Below are 26,241 nucleotides of genomic sequence, written 5' to 3'. Positions count from 1 at the left end.
AGCTTCTGGGGGAAGGTGAGAAAAGGAGGAATAGCTCTGTGGAGGTGCAGCTAGTAGTAAGACTTCTTGGACATGTCTGAGATGTGAAAAGAGAAGGAGAGAGTAGAGTCAAAGATGACTCCCAGGTTTTTTGCCTCGCTGGTGGGTGGCGCAGGATCAAGGGAGGCCGGCTAGAGTGAGAGTGGGAGCAGGGGTCCCAATGAGGATGATCTCTGTCTTGCTGGCATTAAGGCACAGATTGTTAGTAGCACACCAGGACTGAATTGCAGACAGACAGTCAGGAATGAACAAGGAAGAGGCCGAGGGTAGCCTGAAAGAGAGCTCTGTGTCATCCGCATAATACTGAAAGTTGGAAAGATTGAAAGTGCCATGGAGGGAGGGCACAGAGAGAATGAGGGGAGGGGGGAGATGGAAGGGGAGTGAGAGAGATGGAGAAACTGCACAATTAACAACGAATTCCCCAGGTGGCCTAGCAGCAAGACAGGCACAGATTAATCAGGTGAAAGACGGCTCACAGGTCGCCACACAGGATATTCCGCTGCTCCAGCAGCAGAGGAGGAGGGAAGGCGACTCAGGTGGGATGAGCACTTCTCCGGAATATGAGAAAAAAGCCTTAGATCACCAGTCTAAGATCACCCATCTTAAATCACTAATCAGTGGGCCACAAGGTAGGACTGCCAAAAATCTTCGAGAGGCGAAAGGTACTGCACCGATCAGCCGCCTTCCACAATATGCGGCCTGAAACTGCTCCTTTATGTGATGGCTCTGCACCCAGATTACCTCAAGGACAGGTTACAAGGCTGCCGCGGCTGTTACCTTTCCCGAATGCACCAAGTTGCTGTATACAGCCAGAGAGAGGAGGGTTCCATCAGATGCTTACGTTGAATTGATGTCACAAGACTACAACTCCCAGTACACACTGGTTTGCAAAATAGAAGCTCAGCACTGGAGGTGTGTTGTCACAGTAAACATGGTCAGCGTAGACTGTACATTTTGTGAAAAATAGACAAAATGTGGTGTAGGGTCACTCAGCAGAATCTGCACTCCAGATGAATAAAAAGGGCAACGTGGAAGCGGTTGCTTCAGAGCTGGTAATTAGAGCAATAAAGCCCTGTTCACTGCCGTCCTAGCGGTGTCTAGAGAGGTTTGATCCTTGTTTTTCCTACTCACTCACGATTACAATCCAATTAACATCCAGCTCACTTATTAGACTGTTCACCATCAGTGCAACTCCCAACGAGCAAGCCCCCCTGAAAGCCCTATTCAATCAGACACTATATTGACTCGGGGTGCAAGAGGGCCGGGAAGAGGAAAACACACGCAGAACGCGCTCTTGCATCCGGCAGTGAAAGGGTCCACAGGAGCAACATCGGACAGATTAAAAAGAAACGCCTCCCCTAGAGCAGATGAATCCATTAGCAGCCGCCACCGCCTGCGAGCCTGTAGATCCGACTCTCTTTGGTGGGGTTAACTTTGGCAGACACTGCTTAAGGAACATTCCATCTTTCTTGCATCAAGGCTTTCTCCAGCTGTCCCTGATACGCACAGTGTTCCATCTCAGTGGTGCATGGCAAATTCCAGCAGCCGAAGGGGCGCAAGCATTTAGAGAGAGAGAGGAGCACGCAATGGAAAGGTGAGCAGCAGCAGTGCCAGTCACAGTACAGAGAAAGGGAGAGAAACATGGCCTGCTAGATACAAGGCCAGAACTAATATTGTACAGTGTGTTACAGGTTGCTGACTGCTCCTTATTACCTTCTCTCAGGCCTGCGAGTTGGTATACCGCTGGGCTGTCCTCTGGTGTGTTCGGCCGGGTCTCAGCCTCTCAGAGGTCACGGCTGCTTTGTCATGGCAAAGATGTCTGCCTCCCGTTCTGCTCCACCGTTGATGAGGTAGAGAGCGCTGCCCACTTCAAGTATGGCCCACCTGCCTCTTCCATTCAGCCCGATACTTCCCTCAGCGGGAGTGCAAGTGGTAAGACTTCCGTCAGAGCCCCGATCTCTCAGACCCACTGGACTCTTCCCCTGCCGGCACACCCATTGCACCAGAATGCAGCCCCCTCCTTGGTCCACCAGCAACAGTAATCATGCATGATGCATGCCAACTGCCGGGGGAGCCCCTTCCAGGACCATTAGGCATCACGTAAGACTCCCCCTGGGCAGAATCACACCCTCAATGCCACCGAGCAGGGCCTGTGCCCTCAGAGTACAGTGAGGAAGCTCCCACGCCACCAACATTTTTTGTCCATTAAAAAGGGGTCTGGGTATGGCCTTTTTTGTCATTGGGCTTTTTGCCCTTCCTGGACTTTTGCTAGACAGGAACGCACTATATCTCTCACCACAGTCATATGTTCTTTAATCCGCTGTGCGGTTTGAGATAGAGGCATAAAATGGCTTCATCCCTTTCTTTGCATGTCTCTCTTAACAGGTCTAGGTCATCTCTTGGATTGCGCCCATATAGGAGCTCAAATGAGGAGAACCACAGGGAAGCTTTGCGAGCCCTCCTGATGGCGAATAATAGCCAAGGAATCATCATGTCCCAATTACGGCGATCAGCCTCTACCAATTTCGTCAAAACACTCTTCAAGGTCTTATTGAAGCGTTCAACCAAACCATAGACAGAGGTTCTTTTTAATCTGTATGATCTGTTTCACCTCCCCCATGATCTTACCCATGAAGGTGGTCCACTGGTCTGTTCAAATTTATTTTGGAAAACCCATCCGTGATAGAAAAGGAATAGATTTTTAATATTTGTTGTGATGTATTATTCCTCAACGGGATGATGTCAGGGTAACGTGTGGCATAGTCTAACCAATATGCACTTGTTCCCAAGTTTAGATGGTTTCAATGGGCCTTTTATATCCATTCCTATTGGGGAAAAGGGTAGCTCTGAAATAGGTAAAGGTTGTAATGGGGCCAGAGGAGGGTGGTGTGGGGTGGTCTTTTGACATAAAGAGCATGTACCAAAAAGGTTCTTAGCGTCAGCGTACTGTGAGAGGTCAGAAATGTGAGGCGGATAACATTTGGATGCTTTATGAAAATATGACATTTTATTAAATTATAAGTTTCAATAAACGCTTCACAATCACTACCGTAATGAGGATTTCCCAGCCTATCAAAAACTAAAGGAGACACTCTAACAAAGGATTTGTGGCTCTCGGACATAAACATAAAATACACAGCAATTCACAACAGCATCAGCAATTGTGTTTCTAATATATTTACATTCTCTTTTTATAACCTGACTGAACTCCAACTCATTTCTTGGTTCCTCCACTTTGTCAAAAGAAAGTTCTGTTAACCAATATTCAGCCAACAGAAAGATTTATTTTCTTCCTTGAATAATTATTTCCACTTCATCTAATAGCTTCAATGGTGTTCTCTGCCAAGATGCTTTGCCACACGTTATGAATGTCAAAGAAGAAACACAGCCCCTTGTTAGGTTCAAAGAAACACAACTTCTGGCAAGGTTAAAGATACACAGCTTCTTGTTAAGTCTTCTCAATTCTCTCTTTCTAGCATCATAAATCACAGTTTATATCTGTCAGGATGGCTTCACAGCACCTCTTCTTTCAATTGGATAACTCTCGTACCAGGTTACCTTCTGCAAGGATTTAACGTGCGGGTCTACTCACTTGCCTGATAGTGTTGCACATTGAACTGTGCGCCTGAACTTTTACATCTACCGACAGCAAATGTTTTATCACAGCTTCAATCATTTGCAACAGTGTGACTTTTAGCAACTTTTCAGAAAAGACAATATTCACATTACTGCTTCTCAATACCTTCATGTGGGCAAAGCACTCTTAATCTGAACATTCACCTTTCAGAAGGGCAGCCTCGTTGCCACTTGTCTTTCTGCAACATCAATATTTACCACAGCTACAGCAGTTTGCACCTTAGCGACTTTGAACAACTTTTTAGAAATTACAAGTTCACTTTAGTGCCCCTCAACCCTTCCAAGTAAGCAAGGCACTCTTCTTGTGGACACTCACTTTCCAGAAAGGCTGCCTCTTTCCCATTCTTGTATTTCTGTAACACCAACAACCATAATGCCTTCAAGGATGTAATTCTACCCATCCTTCTTTTGGCTTTGGCAATGTGAGTTATTTCAACTTTTAGGAAGCAATCACAATCAGCAAGCTTCACCTTTTTACAACTTTGCAATCACCCCTTCGATTCTTGCCAATCAGAGCAGCAGTGCAGCCTTGTTGTCAATCTCTATTGGCTTAAACAATGTTTGTACAACACTTAAGCTTTGGCAATACTTGTACCCCTCTTGGCTATGGGCAATGGGTGTTTGGTTCTTGCTTTGAGCAATGCTTTTTTCATCAAGGCTCGGGAGGATAGCTCAGGGGCAATGTGCCCGCCTTGGAAGCAAAACGACACAGAAACACAAGTTCAATCCCCCAGGTCCGCACTTCAAAACCTCTGGGTATTAAGCGTGTTATAAATAACCTATCATATCATATATCCTTAGCTTGAGCAGTGCTTGTTTCACTCTTGGCTTGGGCAATGCTTGTTTCACTCTTGGCATGGGCAATCCTTGTTCCCTAGAACTCACAACTATCAACGTTCAGTCACTTAACTTCAGTGATACATTATTTCCGACTGCTTCACAATTTACTCTTGGTTAACCTTTACCTCAGAATCACTTTTAAGCACAAGTGACCTGTCTTTCATCTGTTTTCTACAGTTTTAGTATTCAATTAACGTGGTTCAGAGTATTTTACTCTCACGATAGTGCCATTAAAGAAGTTCTCATGCGAGAGTGATACTTTTGTGGCTTTCCATTGTCTGACAATCAACAGACGGTTTAATACTGCTTTAACTCACACGCAAGTGATTGTGCTTGGTAACAGTTGCATGGATTTGTTCGCGCAAGGGATCAGAACGCTTAGTAACACTCACCAGCTTCTGTCTTGCTCCCTTTGTGTGCTGCAGGACTTTAACTGCTTCTGGCTTTGTTTGCACATATACACTTCTCGGGTGAAGGTGTCTTCATTCCCACCACACAGTTAAGGAGCTCATCTCGCACCTCAGACCCTCAGCTGTACACAAACTTCCACCCACAGTCTACGGCACGCTTCTCGCTGTGTAATCTCACTAATCCGGTTCACGTGGAGAAAAGCTGTCTTCCTTCACAGCTTCTGCTGCGCTATCTCTGCACTTCAGATTTAGGCGAGGAACAGGACACTCAGGATAGGCAGCTGAAATCCGCTTGGTTAAAGTACCGGCATCCCTTCTTTCCACAAACCTCCGTTTGGACTGCCAACAACGTGGTTTCCTTCTGCTGCTGCTGCTGTGACTACTCCAGCTATGGCCTGCACTTCAGAGAGCCTTCTGAGCCTCTCTGCCTCTTTCAGGTGTGGGTCATTATGCTTAACAAGCTGACTTCTCCTGCAGCTTTGCTCTTGAGCCCTCTTCCTCGACCCAATATTTAGCAAAGTCTTGCACTTGTAGTGCCCAACACCAGAATGAGGCTGTTTAGTCAGCTTTCTATTTTTAAATTCAGATTAACTTCTCTTAAATGCATTTAAGGAAAAATCACAAGAGTTTACTTGAAAAGGGGAAGACAGTTTGTTCAAGCCATTATTTTTAGGTTTCCTTTCACTGTTCCTCTGGAAGTAAGGGGGAAGTTTAACCTAATAAGTCTTTTCCTTTACTAGAATTTTTAGAGATTTAGCACCAGCTTTACCCACATCAAAAGGCTTAGTGTGTGTTGTTCAACTACATCATAACGACAATAAGCTTTGGTACCTGTAAAAGGTTCTTCTCTTTTAAAGACAAATACTATGTCTCATCCCACAGTATCTCCTCACCTTCCTGGGCATTGTCTCCTCCCAGTTGCTCCTCCGACAGTGCACTACCGCCAAGGTCAAGACCAGGAAGCACCTGCCATTCCCTGGCTACCTGCTAGGAGACTTTAGGCAGGGTTTTAGTGAGGGATCTGCAGGATTCATCACAATACACGGCTGGCCAGTAAAACCTACTCACAACCTGTCCCTGGGTTTTTGCCGTGCCAAAATGTCATGAGGTCTGGTGGGAATGTGCAATCTCAAGGACTACCCTTCGATGGCTTCTCAGGGCGACTATTTTGGTTTGAGGGGTCCCCACGTTGATGGTATCTCTCTGATATAACAACCCTTGTTTTATTTAAAAAAAGAAAAAAAAGAATAGACCGTCTTTAGTTCGGCCTTCATCCTCAGGAACTGCTGCCAACATGGGGAAGGCTTCTGCCAACAGCAGGTCTTTGCATTGTGCAAACACTATATTGTGAATTATTTCTGGCTCACTCTCTTCTGCACCGGGTTTTGGTATTTCTAATCCAGGGATCGGATCTTGATCGGCTTCTCGAAAGCCTCTACTCCCTCTTGCCGCCTGGTCGTGGATTTCTACACGCTTGAGAAATAGGGTATTTTCTAAAATCCCACTGGCAATTTTCTCCCCTATCTTTACCTGGTAAGAACATTCACTGTTGTTCTGGAGGAGAACTTTAACATGACCCCAGTAGTCTGGGTCTACTACACCGGCCATAACATCCAGACAGTGTTTCCAAGCAAGACCTGACTTTGACACTAATCGGATGTATGTACCCTTGGGAGGTGCTAAGACTAAGTCAGTTAGTATAAGGTGTGTTTCCCCATGCTCTATGGTAATGTCACAACTACTGGTGAGGTCAAATCCAATGGACTCAGTGGTAGCTACTGAGGGGTTGGTGGCTTGATTACAAATCTTAGAAAATGTAACTTTATCTTGCCCACTATCTTTGGGGTCCTCAACCCTTTTCGGATGGTTAGTGGCCTTGGGGTTACCACCAACACGAGGAAGACGTCCTCGGATGCAAAAGTCACACTCTCTTACATTGGGGTCTGTTAGCGGTCAGAAATGATAGACGGACGCACAGTTGTAGGGCTCTCAACATTGGTCATGTTTATTAAACAAAAAAGGGTGGGATAAAGGCCTCTCTGTCCCTATACTAATACAAATATCACTACCTATGAAACTAAAGCTAAAGCAAGTTGACCTTGTGTTCAAATGATGGCAGACACTCATACTAACATATACAAAAATGCGCAAGGTGAATTTTTCTAGTTCCAACCCCAACAAAGAAAGAGTGAAAAAGTTCAAATACGTGATCCCAATAAAGCAATCATTGTATTCAAGAGCTAGATCCCTTCCTATGAACCAATTCACGAAGCTTATTGAAAATATATTGCTCCAACAATGTTCTGTCCAAATGAATGAACATGCCTCTTTCATGAAAATTATGTCTTCCTGGGTTTAATAAAGCAACAATGGGCCTCATTAGGAGTTTTGAGGTACGGTAACAATGGTGCCAGTAAGGCATCAGCACTGTTGCTACTGCACTGCCAAACTCTGAGTTGTGCTTGCGGGTGCCTTCCATTCCGCCAGGTCTGCCCTGGCAGAATGGAAGGCACCCGCGAGCACAACTTGTGGATTCACCGGCACCGTTATGAATGGTGCCGGTGCATCCATGCTCCCCATTCCCATTCAACCCTATGGGGTGGAATGGGGATGGGGAGTGCGTTCACACTGGCACCTGCGAATGGGCAATTACCGGTCCGCCGAACTCGGAATGGACCGGTAATTGCCCATTCGCGGGTGCCGGTGTCGGATGCGAGTTACCGCCAAGCTCCCAATGAGGCCCAATGTCTCTTCCAAAGAATACTGCTATCAGAATAGCAAAAACACATCTTTTTCTTGCAGAATACTTTTCTGAGGATGACAAAGCCAAAGTGTCTCTTTCCTGGAACACGCTTCTCAAAAGGTATCTTCAAAATGCCCATTTCATAGAACACTGTTTTCAGAATGGCAAAACAAAATGTCTCTTTCACAAAACACAGTTTTCAATGATAAGGGTTCTTTCTTACACAATTGTTCTTATCCTGGTATACTCCTGTGCCAGGAATTTCCCAACTCAATCCTCTGACATTGTACACCTCTAGGGGGACTATCGGGTAGCAGCCTCACCTCCCTGGCCTAATGGAAAGGGGATCCCCCTCGGGGAGAAGTGACGACATCTGATGAATATAGTAATGCCTGCAAATTAACATTACAAAACAAATCCAAATCATGTAAATATTAATTCGGACACACGTAACCTAAGGGGAGTGTTTGGGAAGATGTACCTATAAAAAGAAGAGCCAAATGCTACACAAAAAGGACTATCAAAGTTGTTGAATGATATAGAATCCCACACTGTGTTCAGCAATGTTTAATTTGCATTCAGTGTAACTTACGGCACAGTCGGTCCACACAGATATCATCAGGATCACATTTACTGCATGGTTCCCCGGTTGTATAAGGTTTTTTGCTATAATCCCCGCTGTAAAGAAAAAAAACAAATCATGATTAAAGAAATGTTTTTCAGAACCACATTAACACAGCCGAGTGTAGGTTCAAACCTATTACAAAAATCAACTTAATATTTGAGCGTACAGCTGGCGTACACCATTGAAAGTCGTACATTATACTCATTCCAATCTACAGAATTCTGAAGGCTTTTCAGATAGTAAGGCTATATTAGAATTGTGTGACAAATCCAGGGAATTAAGTGGGAGATACCCCCTTTGGGAAATGCCCCCCCATGGTCAGGGCAGGCAGGAATCCACTGGGTGTGACACCCCCCCTCACACTCCCCTTGTGGGACAAGGTAACCCCAAGCAGGGTTTTTAATCCTCCTCCCTCATGTACCGAATCCCAAGTGTTTGTTGGTTATATGGGGATTGAGCGGGGCAGTAATATGCTTTAAAGGTGGATGGTTATTTTTTTGACCTGGGATTGTTGACATTATTGCACACAGAACGGAACCAATGGAGTCTTCCGTCTCATTCCAGGGAGGAACAAATAAAGGTCCTGAAATCCCGGGAGAGAGAGAACCAGCCAGAAGGCAAAATAAGCTGGCCTGCAAGGCTGCGCATAGGTGGGAAAGTCTCCCTCTCATGAAGAGCCTGGAGGCAGGACCACACAGCCGCGGGGTGGGCGGAGAAACAGATGCCTATGGAACACTGCAGAATCTAGGAAAGCAGAGAGCCTGAGGAGCCGCTGTGGAGAAGTAATCCAAAGCGATGGCAGATGTGGCGTGTCTGCGCCCACCAAAGTAGATGCAGCGAGACTGTCATTCTAGGTGGACAGTAAGAACCGACACCAGAAGTCCAAGAACGAGGACCGGAGCAGAGTTGGAAGTGCGGTTCTGCACTGACCGTAGAGGCTGCCTCCCACACCGGTCACGACTACCAGAGGGCAAGTAAGTGGCACCGATCGAGGAGTGGGTAGAGGGCGGTGAGGTCACTGCATATACCACATCAGGCTGAGCAACAAGCGATCCCACCAAGGAGTAAGAAAACAGATACCTGAATTAAGGAAAAGAAGCCACACAGACCACGCCGGGCTGCAAAACAAGAAACCACATGATGGGTTGAGAAAACCGATCAACGAGGAAGGGCTGAAGAGCCAGTTAGCCCATACAGAGCTAGGACAAGAAATACCACGAGCAGGGATGAGAGACATTTACAGCCAAGAGAACCCAGGCTAACCCACATATTATCTCCAACGCAGCGCACATTCCCAGTGACATTGGGGAAATGTAGGGTTTCAAGTATATGAACTGCCCATTCCAACGTATTGGCTGGAAGGAAAAGGAACACTTGGGTGGGGCCCGGCCCAACCTCTAACAAGACATGAGAAAGACTAACAGACAATTTAAATACAGCAACAGGTCTAGGGCCTGAGAGAGAACACTGAGAACTCTTTTGATCGGGGGTCAGAAAACCAATCACCACCAGTCAAGCAAGGGGGTGTGGGGGATAATTCTTTGCTAAGCTTACTTTAAATGATCCATTTGTTATGGTGGTAGGATCAGAGATTAGTACGGAATCGGGTTGGCCAGTAGACAGTTTTTGTGAGACATCCTGACACACATGTTTTTTCTTTGAAGAATAGGGAATTCACCTTAGAGCTAGGAACAGATGAGATATTCTTACCTGTAATAAAATCACTGTATTGCAAAACAAATGTCCTCTTGTCCGACTCCTATCTCTCACTTACCACACGTGGTGTCAGAAGTTGGATGGAACAACCTGATACAAGGTTGGAAACCATTCTAGTGAAAGCCCTGTACCCCACAGCTAAATGTCTTCAGCATTAAAGACATAGAGCTACATGGTGGAGAAAGAAGGCCAATTCCCACTTGGATTACCATCTCCCTCCCCAAGTCAGCTATTTTACGGTGGTAGCCAAGTCAGGCTTGGCCTCTCAATATTCTCTTGATGTGGCAGCAAGGGTCATAGATCCAGATTACCGTGAGGAGATTCAAGTAGTGCTACACAATTCAGGGGCCCAGATCTGTTCAGTGAAAGAGGGGGAACCCAATGTCCCGGTGCTCCTAGAAAAAGCAATGACGCTCACTTTGCAGGAAGTTGACCGTCTTTTCCAAACATCTCGAGGATCGCTGGGCTTTGGGTAAACCGAAGAAAATGTGCTCCCCCCTTTCCTGACCGAGGGCAAGGAAACCTCCATATTACCTGAAGATTTAGTGTTTGCTTAGATGAATGACCAATATATGGCAGAGGCCTTCGAAAGAGCTAACTCTGAAGGTCAGGGCTTAGAACAAAGTGGGGCATTCTTCTGCACGAAAAAGGGTCTATTATATAGGGGAGGAGGCACCAGATTGCCCATGCAGGGCTGAGCAATAAGAGACTCCACGAGGGGGTGGAAAAACCAAAACCTGAAGCCGAGCTGAGCAGCCCCATAGCCCACACTAGGCTGCAAAATCCTGAGAAAAAGCCAAGGTCCAGGCGGGGCCTGTTGTACAGCCAAGGTCCAGGAGGGGCCTGTTGTAAAGCCAAGGTCCAGGAGGGGCCTGTTGTAAAGCCAAGGTCCAGGAGGGGCCTGTTGTAAAGCCAAGGTCCAGGAGGGGCCTGTTGTAAAGCCAAGGTCCAGGACGGGCCTGTCTAAAGCCAAGGTCCAGGATGGGCCTGTTGTAAAGCCAAAGTCCAGACGTAACAGTGGTAATGCTGATGGAAGCTCAAGAGGAGAAAGACAGGCGAACGCTGAACTACTGGGAGAGGCTCGAGAAGGCATGTGACAACACAAAGGACTGAATGGGAGACTAGACTACGACGAGCTACAAGAACCTTGCCAGAAGGTTACTTCTATTTCATTCCTTTTAGAATAGGTAGAAACTAAATCAATTGAGGTGAATAATATATTTCTTTTCCCCACTAAACATGTATGTTGACAGACAACTTTGTCATACCAGAGAAATACAGATGTTTAAAACCACATTTTAATCAATAATTAAATTCAATACATAGTGTGGTATATGCTTTCCACAAGGCATTACCATCTTACAAATATATTAAAAACAAAGTACATTTGAAAGAGACAATTTAGAAAAAACAATTTAGGCAAAACAAATCCGGAGTGGTGGCACAATGCCAATTATGGCTGAGATTAGTCAATGACAGACACGATTATGCATAAACATAAAATGTTGTTGTTGTTGTCTGTTTTAACAAAGGAGCAAACTATCAGTGTTCAAACACAAGTTACACAGATGTTTTGCGTAGAAAACGTTGTTTAAAGTGTCTTGGGGATGTCTACATATGTTTCGGCTAAACAGAATATCGTGAACACATTCCCTGTGTTCCGCTGTTATTGTTTAAAGCCCTCTTCAGGACAGTGTGTTGTTTTAAAAAATTGACAGTACGTTCAATGCTCCTGTCTCCGTTTGATTGAAATTGAAAAGGAGACTCTAAAGAAAGAAAAGATAAGAAATTGAAATCCTTTTTTGGTTAATTGTCCCCGATTGTGCAAAGTTTCAAAAACAAAGTGATTTTAAAAAAACATTATCTTTGGCTAAATGTAGATCTGATCGGGCAATTTGCATGCCCTGTATGAGCAGTTTCACTGACCTTTTGATCTTGAGATGGTTGGACTAAAGTATTTGATAGTTTTTTCAGGCCGTAATTTCCTGTATCATGAATTTGTAAATTTGGACAATTTATCCACTTGGTGGCTTCAAATCTGTTTCTCAACAATTCGGAAGACAGATGCGTTTTTGCAGTTTATTTTGAGGCTCTAAACCTATTGTGACATAGACAGAGGGAAGGAAAACAGACACAAGGTTGTCTGATATGTTTTTGAAAAACATTTTTTTTTTTTAAAAAGAAGTTTCTCTTGCAGAGATGCATTAATTAGCATACCTCCTTGCTTAGGCTTCTTCACAGCTTTTGCTGTTTTCTGTTTCTAAAGGAGATTCTGAGGGCCCGCGTGCATCGACTTCAACTTTGTGAACGTCTGCCTGAGGAACAAAGTGAACGGGCGAGTTTGTAATTATATTAGTCCCCAATGGAAAACAAGTTACCATATTTTTGCATGTTTATCTAGCCGCCTATGTTTAGTTACTCAGTAGTCGCTGAATCGATTCTATATTTGTAATATAAGCGGCTATGGTGCAGCGGCATTTGTTTACCTGATAGTTGATCTCGTTTTCAATATTTATGCGTTGGCGTCTTTCAGATCTCCGTTCGCGTGCACCTTCATCGTCAAACAGTTCGAAGGAGCCGCGAGTTATTCCCTGCCATGTTTATATGGTCAGGTGATCATGTGTAAGCGTGATGACGCACCGTAATGCAGCGTGGTCTAGAGCGTAGTCAGAGTTTGTGATTGGGAGACGTTGAATGTACCGTATTTTGAATGCATCTCAGGGCCGCCGTCTTGAAGTGGTATGCATGAGCGAGATTGCAAATTGGAATGCTACTTCACTCAGTAATAGGTGGATGATGCAAACACCAAAATAATTAGTGAATTATTCAGAAATATATATTATTTTATATTGTGTGGATTTGAATTGGTGCCGTCTGATTTCACAATTACTAAAGATTCTGCTGCCGTGAGATGTATTCTAAAACTGGCATATTTCTCAGAGTTATTTTGAGGACGTCGTTTTCCACGCCCCCTACTTAGGGGTTACGATTCTTGATGCAATCTATAATGAAATCGATAGTGCATCTCAGCGAGCTTATTTAAGATGTTATATATATCTCATATATATCCGCTTGATCTTCACGCCCCCTACTTAGGGGCTTAGATTCATGATGTAGTCACTGATGAATTTAATAGTATACCTTCATAAGCTTGTTTCAGATATTTACATACATCAGCTGGATGGGTGAGGGAGATCTAGAAGTTAGAAAAAGATGCCCCATTCGACTGCAGAGTTCAGACCGTTGTTCACAGTATCTAAGTCGAAAATCCACTTTTGTTCACTCTTCCGGAGGGCCAGATCTCTATTGCCCCCTCTTTTCGATGCTTGAGATGTTTGGATTATAAACCAAAACATTTCACTTGGTTTATGTTTTAACTTCATGTAGTGGGCCACTAGAGGTTTATTAGGTGTTTGATTTCTGATGTTGCATCTGTGTTCTCCGATCCTAGTTTTGATTTGTCTTTTCGTTTTGCCGATGTACAGTAATTGGCACGGGCATAGGATGGCATAAATAACCCATTGTGAACAACAGTTTGTAAAATTTTTAAACACCCAAGGTTTTCCTTTCAGTTGAATACTTTTCATATTTTTGGTTAGAGAGCAGACTGAACAGTTGCCGCATTTAAAATGTCCTGTAACAGCTGGGAGATCCCATAGTGTTCTTTGCATGTTGGTTTTTTTGTTTTCTTTGGGATATGTATGTACAAGATTATCTCGTAGATTAAAAGACAAAACAATCTACGAGATAATCTTGTACATACATATCCCAAAGAAAACAAAAAAACCAACATGCAAAGAACACTATGGGATCTCCCAGCTGTTACAGGACATTTTAAATGCGGCAACTGTTCAGTCTGCTCTCTAACCAAAAATATGAAAAGTATTCAACTGAAAGGAAAACCTTAGGTGTTTAAAAATTTTACAAACTGTTGTTCACAATGGGTATTTATGCCATCCAATGCCCGTGCCAATTACTGTACATCGGCAAAACGAAAAGACAAATCAAAACTAGGATCGGAGAACACAGATGCAACATCAGAAATCAAACACCCAATAAACCTCTAGTGGCCCACTACATGAAGTTAAAACATAAACCAAGTGAAATGTTTTGGTTTATAATCCAAACATCTCAAGCATCGAAAAGAGGGGGCAATAGAGATCTGGCCCTCCGGAAGAGTGAACAAAAGTGGATTTTCGACTTAGATACTGTGAACAACGGTCTGAACTCTGCAGTCGAATGGGGCATCTTTTTCTAACTTCTAGATCTCCCTCACCTATCCAGCTGATGTATATAAATATCTGAAACAAGCTTATGAAGGTATACTATTAAATTCATCAGTGACTACATCATGAATCTAAGCCCCTAAGTAGGGGGCGTGAAGATCAAGCGGATATATATGAGATATATATAACATCTTAAATAAGCTCGCTGAGATGCACTATCGATTTCATTAGCGATTGCATCAAGAATAGTAACCCCTAAGTAGGGGGCGTGGAAAACGATGTCCTCAAAATAACCCTGAGAAATATGCCAGTTTTAGAATAAATCTCACGGCGGCAGAATCTTTAGTAATTGTGAAATCAGACGGCACCAATTCAAATCCACACAATATAAAATAATATATATTTCTGAATAATTCACTAATTATTTTGGTGTTTGCATCAACCACCTATTACTGAGTGAAGTAGCATTCCAATTTGCACTCTCGCTCATGCAAACCACTTCAAGATGGCAGCCCTGAGATGCATTCAAAATACAGTAAATTCAACATCTCCCAATCACAAACTCTGACTACGCTCTAGACCACGCTGCATTACGGTGCGTCATCACGCTTACACATGATCACCTGACCATATAAACATGGCAGGGAATAACTCGCGGCTCCTTCGAACTGTTTGACGACGAAGGTGCACGCGAACTGAGATCTGAAAGACGCCCACGCATAAATATTGAAAACGAGATCAACTATCAGGTAAACAAATGCCGCTGCACCATAGCCGCTTGTATTACAAATATAGAATCGATTCAGCGACTACTGAGTAACTAAACATAGGCGGCTAGATAAACATGCAAAAATATGGTAACTTGTTTTCCATTGGGGACTAATATAATTACAAACTCGCCCGTTCACTTTGTTCCTCAGGCAGACGTTCACAAAGTTGAAGTCGATGCACGCGGGCCCTCAGAATCTCCTTTAGAAACAGAAAACAGCATCAAAAAGCCGTGAAGAAGCCTAAGCAAGGAGGTATGCTAATTAATGCATCTCTGTAAGAGAAACTTTTTTTTTGTTGTTTTTTTTTAAAAAGATGTTTTTCAAAAACATCAGACAACCTTGTGTCTGTTTTCCTTCCCTCTGTCTATGTCACAATAGGTTTAGAGCCTCAAAATAAAATGCAAAAACGCACCTGTCTTCCGAATTGTTGAGAAACAGATTTGAAGCCACCAAGTGGATAAATTGTCCAAATTTACAAATTCATGATACAGGAAATTACGGCCTGAAAAAACTATCAAATACTTTAGTCCAACCATCTCAAGATCAAAAGGTCAGTGAAACTGCTCATACAGGGCATGCAAATTGCCCGATCAGATATACATTTAGCCAAAGATAATGTTTTTTTAAAATCACTTTGTTTTTGAAACTTTTCACAATCGGGGACAATTAACCAAAAAAGGACTTCAATTTCTTTTCTTTTCTTTCTTTAGGGTCTCCTTTTCAATTTCAATCAAACGGAGACAGGAGCATTGAACGTACTGTCATTTTTTTAGAACACACTGTCCTGAAGAGGGCTTTAAACAATAACAGCGGAACACCAGGGAATGTGTTCACGATATTCTGTTTAGCCGAAACATATGTATACATCCCCAAGACACTTTAAACAACGTTGTCTTTTCTACACAAAACATCTGTGTAACTTGTGTTTGAAAACTGATAGTTTGCTCCTTTGTTAAAACAGACAACAACAACAACATTTTATGTTTATGCATAATCGTGTCTGTCATTGACTACTCTCAGCCATAATTGGCATCATTGTGCCACCACTCCGGATTTGTTTTGCCTAAATTGTTTTTTCTAAATTGTCTCTTTCAAATGTACTTTGTTTTTAATATATTTGTAAGATGGTAATGCCTTGTGGAAAGCATATACCACACTATGTATTTAATTTAATTATTGATTAAAATGTGGTTTTAAACATCTGTATTTCTCTGGTATGACAAAGTTGTCTGTCAACATACATGTTTAGTGGGGAAATGAAATAGATTATTCACCTCAATTGATTTAGTATCTGACTAGCTTATAAGGTGGACTAAAAGAGAGGTAATTGAGCATTGCTCTTGTTGTTTACATTGTATGAATAGTCCCCTTTTTTGCTCAATCCCCCTTAAACAAAAAACCTCGGGACTTACCCATTTCTCTCCCTTTTAGAATAGGGAAAGACTTTTAAAGAATAGGTATATGAACGATGGCTTTGGCCAGTCGTTGGAACATTTTGAGTTGTTAGCCTATGGTATCCAGTAGGCTAAAGGACATATTAATTATTTTCTTTTTTTAATGTATTTATTTTTTTATTGTGTATATAGTTCAAACAAACTTTTGCACATCCTAAAAAAGCAAGTAAATCAAAACTAAATATATAAACATATAAACCTATAAAATAAAAAGCAAAAGAGCAGCTAATTACTAAAACACAATACACAGAGATAAAATATTAAAAGTAGAATTCAATATCCACCTCTTATTAACCAAAACAACCTATGACCACTTTGTACATTTCAACCAACAGACATATAAACATACGACATACATTTAAGGCCTATTACATTATGCATCAATGGCATCGTATCATAAGGCAAGATACATTTTAACTTAGAGATTCTCAAGCAATTTCACATCAGCATCCAACCGTGACAGATATTTTTCGACAGCCTTCCAAATCTGAGTAATTGCTATAATCGGGCCTTTGTTATATCCACATAAAATTATCATCCAAAATAGTTCAGTAGTGATATCCTCCAAGTCATTAAAGTATTTCTTAAGATAGCATGAATAAACATCTTTCATCTCTACACTCAAAGTGAGTACATGTCTAGCCGTTTCAATACTTTTCTTATCATTACATAATCTACAGTCTTTTTTCCTCAGGTAAATCCATCCATGCTCCCGTTATTTCCAATTCCCTCAGTCTATTCAATCGTATATTTAAGAATATTCTTCGTGTCACTGGTGAGGGTAGTATCTTCAGATACTTCTGAGGCTTTTTTTAGCAAAAATGTAGCTTTGAGAAGGTCCTTAATGATTTAATCCCCCCAATCTTCTCATGCCTAGTGGCTCAATCCCATTTCTCAGCAGCACTCTTAAAGGATTTAAGGAGAGCACCTTCTTCTCCTTCCCCGTGAGGGCACCATCCAATTTTTGCAAAATATTTCACACATCGCTTTTTAAATCTCTGTAGAGCATCACATTTCCTTTCATCCAAAGCACTTTTCATAATAGACATAGAATGAGTTTTAGCATACCTGATCCTTATACATCTTTCCTCTATTTTAATCAAGGTTGACAGGGAAATCAAACCTAATTCTAGCCGTATAGCTGCCATAGGGGTGTAGTTAGTTAGCCCCAAGACTTTCCTTCATATCACCCTTTACAAATGATCGGCCCATTCTCCCCACTCATCCACAGATGTTTCTAATCCGTACAGAAAAGTAGCTGAGAGTTTTTGTTTGTGGATACTCAGAATGCCACAGTGAATATCTTGTGTTTTTTTTTTAGAAGATCCTAATGGCTGCCATAATGGAAAATGCCCTTATATTATTTTCTTGTGCTCTAAGATTTTTCTTTTTCCAGTAAAGAGATCAGACATCAGGTATCTATAACTATCAATTCGACTGATCAATCCTAGCTGACTCTCAATAGACTTTCTCCCTGAGCACTTAGTCCCCACAGCCATAAACTGAGCTTAAGTTAAATTGATCCTCAAACCATTATTTTCTGCATACTTACACACTTTTTGGGTACTTCTTATGATTCCTATATACGTGTTATCCATAATAAGATTATCAGCCTAGCTAATCCCACCAATCTTATAATCACCTATTTTAGGAAAAGCGTTGGATTTATCAACAAATATCGTCCCAAAATCAGATAAAAATAGGTTGAAAAGGGTAGGCGCAAGTGCATATCCCCATCTCACTCAGCATGATAGGAATAGGATCGCTAAGGCTGCCACCGTTGTTTAATCTTACTCTAACCATATTGCTCTTATAAATCATTTGACATGCATAGATTAGATGGTATGGCATGCCCAGTTTCTGCAGTTTACTCCATAGCCAAGCTCCATCTACGGTGTCAAAAGCGGACTCAACAAATACATAGAGTGGCAAACCTTTCTTTGTATTTGTCACCTCAATCAGCAAACTTGTAGGTAGGATATTCACGTTTGTCGAACATCCTTTTCTAAATCCAATTTGAAATGGACTGTATATATTATAGTTGAATATCCATAGATTAATTTCTTTAAGAATCAAGGTAGAGAAAACCTTACTAGTAACATCAGTCAATGCTAATAGATGTTAATTCTCAGGTAGAAGTCTAGACCCCTTCTTAAATACTGGGAAAATATAGGATGTCCTCCAAGACTCGGGAACCACCCCAGTAGAAATTACTTTATGAAATAATGTCAGAAACATGTCCGCCCAAAATTCAGGGTTGCCCTTAATGATCAAGTTGCAGAGACCATCGGGTCCTACCACCCTCTATGATTTAATTCTTTTAATGATTGAGATTATATCCTGTAACTTGAGGTTTACCTGAGGCAAAAATCTTACTTCCAGAGGGAAATCCTTCCCATCAAATTTATTACGGAGAAAGGTTACCCAGCTCTTTTTGTCAATACTGCAAATATACAAATACGTTTCTCCTGGGTATCTCCAATCACAGATTTATATTTTGCCCACATTTTCTCATCAAGTAGTTCTCTAATCATACTTTGCCATATTATATTACTTTCATAAGCATAGTACAGCTTTCTCCAATTTTGGTACCCATTTCTTATTTTACACTTTCTAATCTGTGCTTCTTCAGAGCTCAAGTTCATATACTCAATAGCTCTGATAGCCGGTTCAGCCTTTTTCTTCTCAAATGCAACATTCTTATCATATGGTTTACCCATTTTTACCCCAGATTTCATAGAAGACATTCTTCCCATTGGCATAAAACCATGCATACAAGAGCTATTCTGCCATACTATCTCCTTCGCTGTCTCCATAAATTTGTACTCCATTCTAAGACCTCTACTCCATTTTGCTAGCTTTTCTAGATATTTATCCGACCACCCCAATCTATTGCCTGCAGCATTTACATTAACTGTCCCCACCCTTTCGCTGCAGCACTTTTTGCTAGCGCCCAGGGTCAGATTTATGCTGACAATAGCATGATCACTAAATTCAGTAAAGCTGGTTTGAAAAAATTGAAACAGCGGGTAGATATCAGTATTAGCAAATAAGTAGTCCACCGTGGAGAACTATCGACCGTTAGACGGTTTATCCTCATTTCCCATACCATTGATCATTTTTAAGACAATCTCATCTAAGAACTTTTGGTCTTTCAGGTTATTTTTACCTTTGATCATATAGTCAAGTTTGGAACAACCACTTTTTCGCCCAATTTTGGCATTCAAGTCACCTGCTAATATTATGTTCACATTCCCATCAGCAGCATCACCACACACAGCATATTCATGCACACTAAGCTGAATCTCCAATGGGTTTTCATCGCCGGGAGGGTCATAGATATTAAATAGTATTTTTTGTTCCACTCCCAGTTGGATTTCCAGCCCAGAACATTAGAATTGGTGACAGCGTTGGAGCATTCCTTGGCGGGAATGTCGTTGGCGACTTAAGTTATTAATCCTCCATACAGGCGCGCTTTAAGCCCTCTCCCTGCTGGCTGACAATATGTAGTGAATCCAACAAAATAGGCCATAGCCATGAACCATGTTTCCAGCAAAAACACAATAGATGCATTATCAAATCCATAGAGCCTACACTCTGGTAAAGATGGCCATGACCTCTAGTATTCTATGAGATGATTATAATATCCTCTCAGTTGTTATTATGCATAGGTGGTAGAAATTAACACAGCCATTCCCAATGAGATCTTATATTGGGATCACTATTAGCTCCAGAATTTGATCTTTCCTTAAGGCTCTGTTTTCCAAACTTCTTTAGGTCATCTTTAGCCATATTAGATGGTTTACGCTTTCCTATCAGTTCTGCCATACACTCACAGTCTAGCTCATGCCCTTGCATGTTTAATGTATGAGAGTATAAACAAATTAGGCTAGCCACCTCGCCAGAATAACAATGAACTTTGGTAATCAATCCTGCACATTGTCAACAAACATGAAGTCCTTGCTCTTAATTAACCGCAAGGGCAAAATTTATCGCAGTATCTCCATTAGGTGGCTTCGGTTTATAGGTCTTTTTTTCCCTTTTAGCGTTCCCCTGATGGTAAATGCTTTCTTGGAAGCATCATTTTTCTTTTGTAGTGTTATAGGTATCTTCGTAAACTTTACAACTCCATTCATACTGGATTTATGCATCCCCAATCTTGGTCTAGGGCTATTCAAAGACTCAATGTCTATGGGCTCCACAGATGATCTACTACTATCAAGAGATATTCTTGTGGATTCCATAGAGCTTTCAGAGGACACTTCTTCGACAGCCTCTAGAGCCATCACTAGTAACCACTCAGTAAGGTTCCCTGATTGCATTGCCTTCCTCTCTGCTCTACACGCCGCCTTCTTTCTGGCGCGTTTAGATGAGACATGCCCTTTGATGTCCTGGTTAGCAGTTTCCTTTTCCATCTGATCGACCTTTGTCTGTGATGTCTTCATAATGCTTCTTACCATCTTGCCTTTTCGTCTCTTTTCTCTGTTAATTGGGTTCCTTCTTCTTCTTCCCTGTCACTACCCATCAGAATCTCCACCTTTGTTGATTCCAGATTCTCATGACCTTTGTCCCTAATCACCTCCATTTGCTGGGATCCCAGTGGTGGTTTCTGTGGATTGGGGCTTACATCGGCCCGTCCTTCCACTTTATTATCATAGTTTCCCAAGTGCACCAGCAACTTTCATTTATTTGAACCTGGCCCTCCATACTGTGCATTAGTTTTAGCAATATTTTTAAAGCAAAACTTGCTGCCACATTATGCGCCTCAATGTCTTTAAATGTATTATAGTACAGGCTTTCTTCCTTAGTTTAGTTATTATGTGACATATTGATCACCTGATCATCATTTGTGCTAACGGGAGTTTCGTCAATTAGACCCGTGAGTCGAGGAGAGCAAGAGAGCATTGTTGTAATCATCTGGCAATTCAGACTGTTGTGTATTTGAGGATTTCTGACAGTATCACGATTCTTATCACTGAATTGAAGGGGATTCGCGGTGGGAGCTTTTTCTTATTCTGTGATTTGACCCTCTAAACTATAGCAGAGGTTTAACAAAGAATTATTATTGTCTAGTTCCGCCGTAGTGCACATTCTTCAACACATTCGACCAAGTCCCGTGGTTCCTCATGAATTTCTACAATAGCACCTAGGCCAGAGAAGTAGTTAGTAATTGTTGTTGTTGTTGTACTCTTTGCCACATCTTCCTTGTCCATCAGGACTTGATTTGGCACAACCTTTGTTTTTTCAACTCGTCTTCTGTTTATTGCGTAATTTCATCTTGTCCAAACTGCACCACTATATAGTGGAGCTCCAACAAAATTCAGACAGAGCGGTATTACAGCCAATTATACTGGCACTAAATAACCCACAACTCACAATTACAGGAGGATGAGGCTCAAAGGCAAAACACCCGCAGTCACCTCACCTGAGTTACTTTCATTCTTGCTATTATCTCAGAGGGAATATTGCTGCTAATCAGAGCAGACTATAGCGTGTTGAAAACCAGAAGAGGCTCAAAGGCATAGGCGCCAGCAGTCACCTCAACTGAGCACCATATCACTTCAGCTGAGATAAGTAGGCTAATACAGCTAAACTGCCCGATAGCTAGCAAAAACACAGGCGACGAACCCGTCACCTGCTCTGGTCGTTGTACTGTTCGTCGCCGAGCAATGTAGAGTCACAAGGTATACGCGAGCAGAATTAAATGAATCTCAGGAATACCGTCATAGACGTGGGGAACATAAGCTGTACGTAAGCTTACTTGCGTAGAAAAGATCCTGTATGGACTTCCAGCATCTTGCTCGAATGGGGCCCCACAGCCGCCACACGTCCAAACACTTGCCAAACACTTTCACTACGCTTTCTCGTTGCTCCTGGATTTTAAGCCCCAGTCTTCTAAAAGGGATAGTGCAGGTTTCTCGCTGGCTTGATGTTGAAGGAGGATTCCACAGCACAGAAGCAGCGTAGTACACGGCAGGCGGCCAAACACTTTTGCTACGCTTTCTCATAGCTCCCGGATTCTATGCCCCAAAGGGATAGTGCAGGTTTTTTCGCCGGCTTGATGTTGAAGGAGGGTTTCACAGCACAGTAGCAGCGTAGTACACTGCAGATGGCCAAACACTTGCCAAACACTTTTCCGTATCCATTTTAGGAATTGGACTTTTCATTGGCCTCTACTTTGGGATTTACAAGATAAGGTTAAGAACTTTAGGATTTCAGATAGATAGGTTTAAGGTGTTAATCTTCTTGGAAGAAAAAAACATGTTTATGTTGAGATCGCCTTCTGTAGGCGTGTTTCCGATCCTTATGCAATGAAAGTGTAAAAATAAAGTCATTTTCTCTGAACACCAAGTTTCATTGTCATGTGTGCCATTTCCCCGCCTTTGCACATGGGCAACAGAAACACAACAAAGTACTCTGTGCAAGGAACAGCGGCCATGCAGCACAAAGGGTCAGAAAAAGAATGTCAGCAAAAAGACTCTGGAAATGAAGAAACCACTGTTGTAGAAAACCTTGCTAAGAGTACTTGGAAAAAGTCAAGGCATGAGGTGAGCAGCTGCTCATGGCCCTCTCCTCCGGCGGAGGACTAAGACACTGGGCAGGTGTATGAAGCCCTGTGGGTAGTATAAGGTTAGGCAATAGGTTGTGCTTGGTGGAAAGCATAAACTGCTAGTAAGCCAAACAAGTTGCAAACTGTACCAAGCTAGGTGTAAGCAAAACCTAAAATACTTCTAACCATAAAATGCACTATACTTACGCTGGTGCGTAGTTGCATACAACAATCTTTTTGTAATAACCAAACGTATAATGTTCGATGGCTGGGCAAAAGTGAACAGCACAGCCAACTTTGAATGTTTCAGCCCGAACAACCTAGGACAAAGAAATAGCTTTTAATTTGTATTAACATAAAGTACATGAAAACAGACCAAACTGGAAGGGTGTCCAGTCATAATATCGAAAAAATAAAGTCGAATGACAAAAAAGTCGAATCAATAATGTCGAAAAAAAAAAAGTCGAATTTGTTTTTTTATTATTTATATATTTTTTTTGGGTTTGGTAAGTAAAAAAAAGGGGTAAAATAAAAAAAAAATAGAAAAAAGGGGGGTTGGGGGGGAACCCCCCCATTTCGAATAAAAAACGTATTAAAAAAAAATTCGACTTTTTTTTTTTCGAGATTATTTTTTCGACATTTTGACTTTCGATTTTATTGATTTCGATTTTATGTCTAGGAACCAACTGGAAGAGGGTACTTTCTGACGGGTTTTTATGAAGAATGGCACCCCATTTCATCTTCTGTGGACAGTAGGCATGGCAGCAGTAAACATGCAAAGAACTTTCCAAAGTCACGTAAGCGGGCTTCCCTACCGGTGCACACACCCCTCGGGCCCGATGCATGGAACCTTTAGCGCGGTGCAAACACTCCGATTCACAGCAGCGCAAAGGCACTTTGCACCCGCTAAACATTGCACGAATTGGGCCCTTCATTTCAAAGTGCAGTAAAGGTTTCTATATGTTTGGCCCCATTTGCGCCAAAGCGTAGAGTTCCAATGTTAATAGTGCAGGTTGGCCACCTCCCATCATCACAGAGGACATGCTTTTAAAAAATAGCCTATTGTCGGCCATGCACAATTTTTGAACACTAACATTTTGGTGCCAAGCATCAATAGTCAAGTGAGAACTCGGTTGCTTTTCTAAAGTGTATAGGAGATCGAGACCCTGCTTGCATGTTCACATTCCTTTAAATAACCTACACAATTGTATACCTGCTAATTGCGAAATGTAGGAGCCTGTACAGTTTTATGTGAGACTATTAGTTCAAACTTATTTTTGCCATCTAACACTTTTTCCCAGGGACGTCATTTCACCAAAATGCCTGGGGTAGCGGAAGTGACATCAACCGACCCTTGACCTCTGATGACACCACAGGAAGTGATGTCATTTGACCCCACCCTGAAGTGATATCGCGGGAAGTGATGGAACACGACCTTTCACCCTTGACAAAACAGGAAGTGGCATCATATAGCATTGTTCCTATGTACACTACGAAAAATATGGTTACGATATCACTATAATGCGATATACATTTCATACAAGAATGGTTCACCATATGTATCATTAAGATCACTGTGTATAAGCCATATCACCAAATTACTGTGAATGCAAGCAGACGTCCATGGCCAAATGATAATGATGTGTTATTATATAGCACTTACGCTTAAGCGCTTTAAGAAACAATATACATACAATATCACCCAACCTGTGTTGGTACTCATTTATCGACCTCAGAAGGATGAAAGGCTGAGTTGAGGTGTTTAAGAACAGACTAATTCAGGGACCACCCCCCCGAAGTGTGCCTGAAATAAACCTTTAATGAGTCTAGCAATTATTGTATAGCATTCCAGATAGGCACATTATATGGTATTCATATTCTTTCTTATTTAGGGTCACTGCTGAAAGTGTTATACTTGTGGAACCCCTTTTCATTTTATTTTAAGAGGACTGAACAAGAATACCAGCCACTCCAGAAGCAAAGAGCCACATGGCGCTGGCCGCAGTCCAGGAGCTTGCATTTGAAAAAATAAAAAAACACTTTTTTTAAAACTTTTTTTTCTAGGGATAGCAAGGGATACCTCAGGGATCGCAATTGTGACCCCCTGGTGACCCCCTGGCGACCCCAAAATGACGTCCCTGCTTTTTCCTGATGTATATTGTGAAAAGTCCAATTATTCAGACATGTTTCTTTGCGAATTCATTATTATGCATGTTATTCCTGCTTCAAAATTCCAGTGTGTGTGTGTGTGCACTTCACTGATCACTCTATCAACACACAATGGGCCCGATTCATGGAATTATTAGCATGGAAAATGGGGAAACTGCGTGCCAAACTGCATGCGTAATCCCATTCGTCGATCCATGGAATTGAATGCGCAGGATCTCGTGGCAGCTCGGCACGGCCCCTGTGAGCGGCTGAGTGCCTTGCGCAAGACACCACGCAGAGCGTGTGCGTGGCTTGCACAGAGGACGGAACACCAAAAATGTGGAAGAACATGCAAAAAAGTGGGTGTTACGAGGCATGGCCTGCAAGCAGTCCATTGCATGCCCACTATTGCGCAGAACAATATGTGTTCAGGGATCGACCGCACAACCTCCCAGCAGGGAAATGGCTACGCAAAGCCCTTATACTATCCCCCACCCGGAGGCGGGCATACAGACACATAGGAATCACAGATGTAAGATTGGGTGTTGGATTTAGGGGTGCGTGCACGCAACTGGGGTTCTGATCTAACTTAGCAGTGCTCATACTCAGTGTAGCGGAGTGCAAGATTGGTTTACAAGGATTTGCAAGCAGATTTTCTGAGTTTTACCCGAGTTACAATAAATGGTACGCATGTTGTCGGGGTGCCGATAACAGTTACTGGGGCCCCCGCGCAGGGTCCCTGGAATGCAGGCCTGCTTGCGGGGGACCCCACACAATGTTTTAAGGATGCATGTTTTTGTGCCTGGGGAGAACGCAAAGGTGGCTGTTTTTGGTTTGCTTGGAGGCATGTCAGGGCATTTCGGCCACGACTTGCGTATACGGTTACTTTGCGCAAACAATCCATGAATACGCAGAGCATGCAGAAAAACCTATGCGCGCAGGCTCGCGCAGTGGCGTTCTCGGTGTGCAGGCGTTGCAGGATTTCTGTGCAGTTTTCCATGAATCGGGCCCAATGTTTTCACAAAAGCCTGCCAAACACATTCTACATTTACTTTAGTTACTTTCCCTGTTCAAGCTACATTAA

The 26,241-nt window shown here is 42.4% G+C and overlaps 1 protein-coding gene across 1 annotated transcript in view; it reads right to left on the bottom strand.

Annotated features, from left to right (window-relative positions):
• The window catches only part of LOC138512913 (GLIPR1-like protein 2), a 161,360-nt gene that overhangs the window by 78,252 nt on the left and 56,867 nt on the right, over positions 1-26,241 (bottom strand). Inside the window, exons 3-4 of the mRNA XM_069627682.1 lie at positions 23,217-23,329; positions 8,261-8,346 (exon numbers count right to left, since the gene is read on the bottom strand). Of these exons, the coding sequence (XP_069483783.1) occupies positions 8,261-8,346; positions 23,217-23,329 (199 nt within the window). The remainder of the gene's footprint in view (positions 1-8,260; positions 8,347-23,216; positions 23,330-26,241) is intronic.

This window comes from Ambystoma mexicanum, chromosome 12 (genome assembly GCF_040938575.1).
Source record: "Ambystoma mexicanum isolate Mex_15411 chromosome 12, UKY_AmexF1_1, whole genome shotgun sequence".
NCBI classification, from domain to species: domain Eukaryota; kingdom Metazoa; phylum Chordata; class Amphibia; order Caudata; family Ambystomatidae; genus Ambystoma; species Ambystoma mexicanum.
The sequence above is the reverse complement of the archived record's forward strand: the minus strand, read 5'-3'. Positions and strand labels throughout refer to the sequence as shown.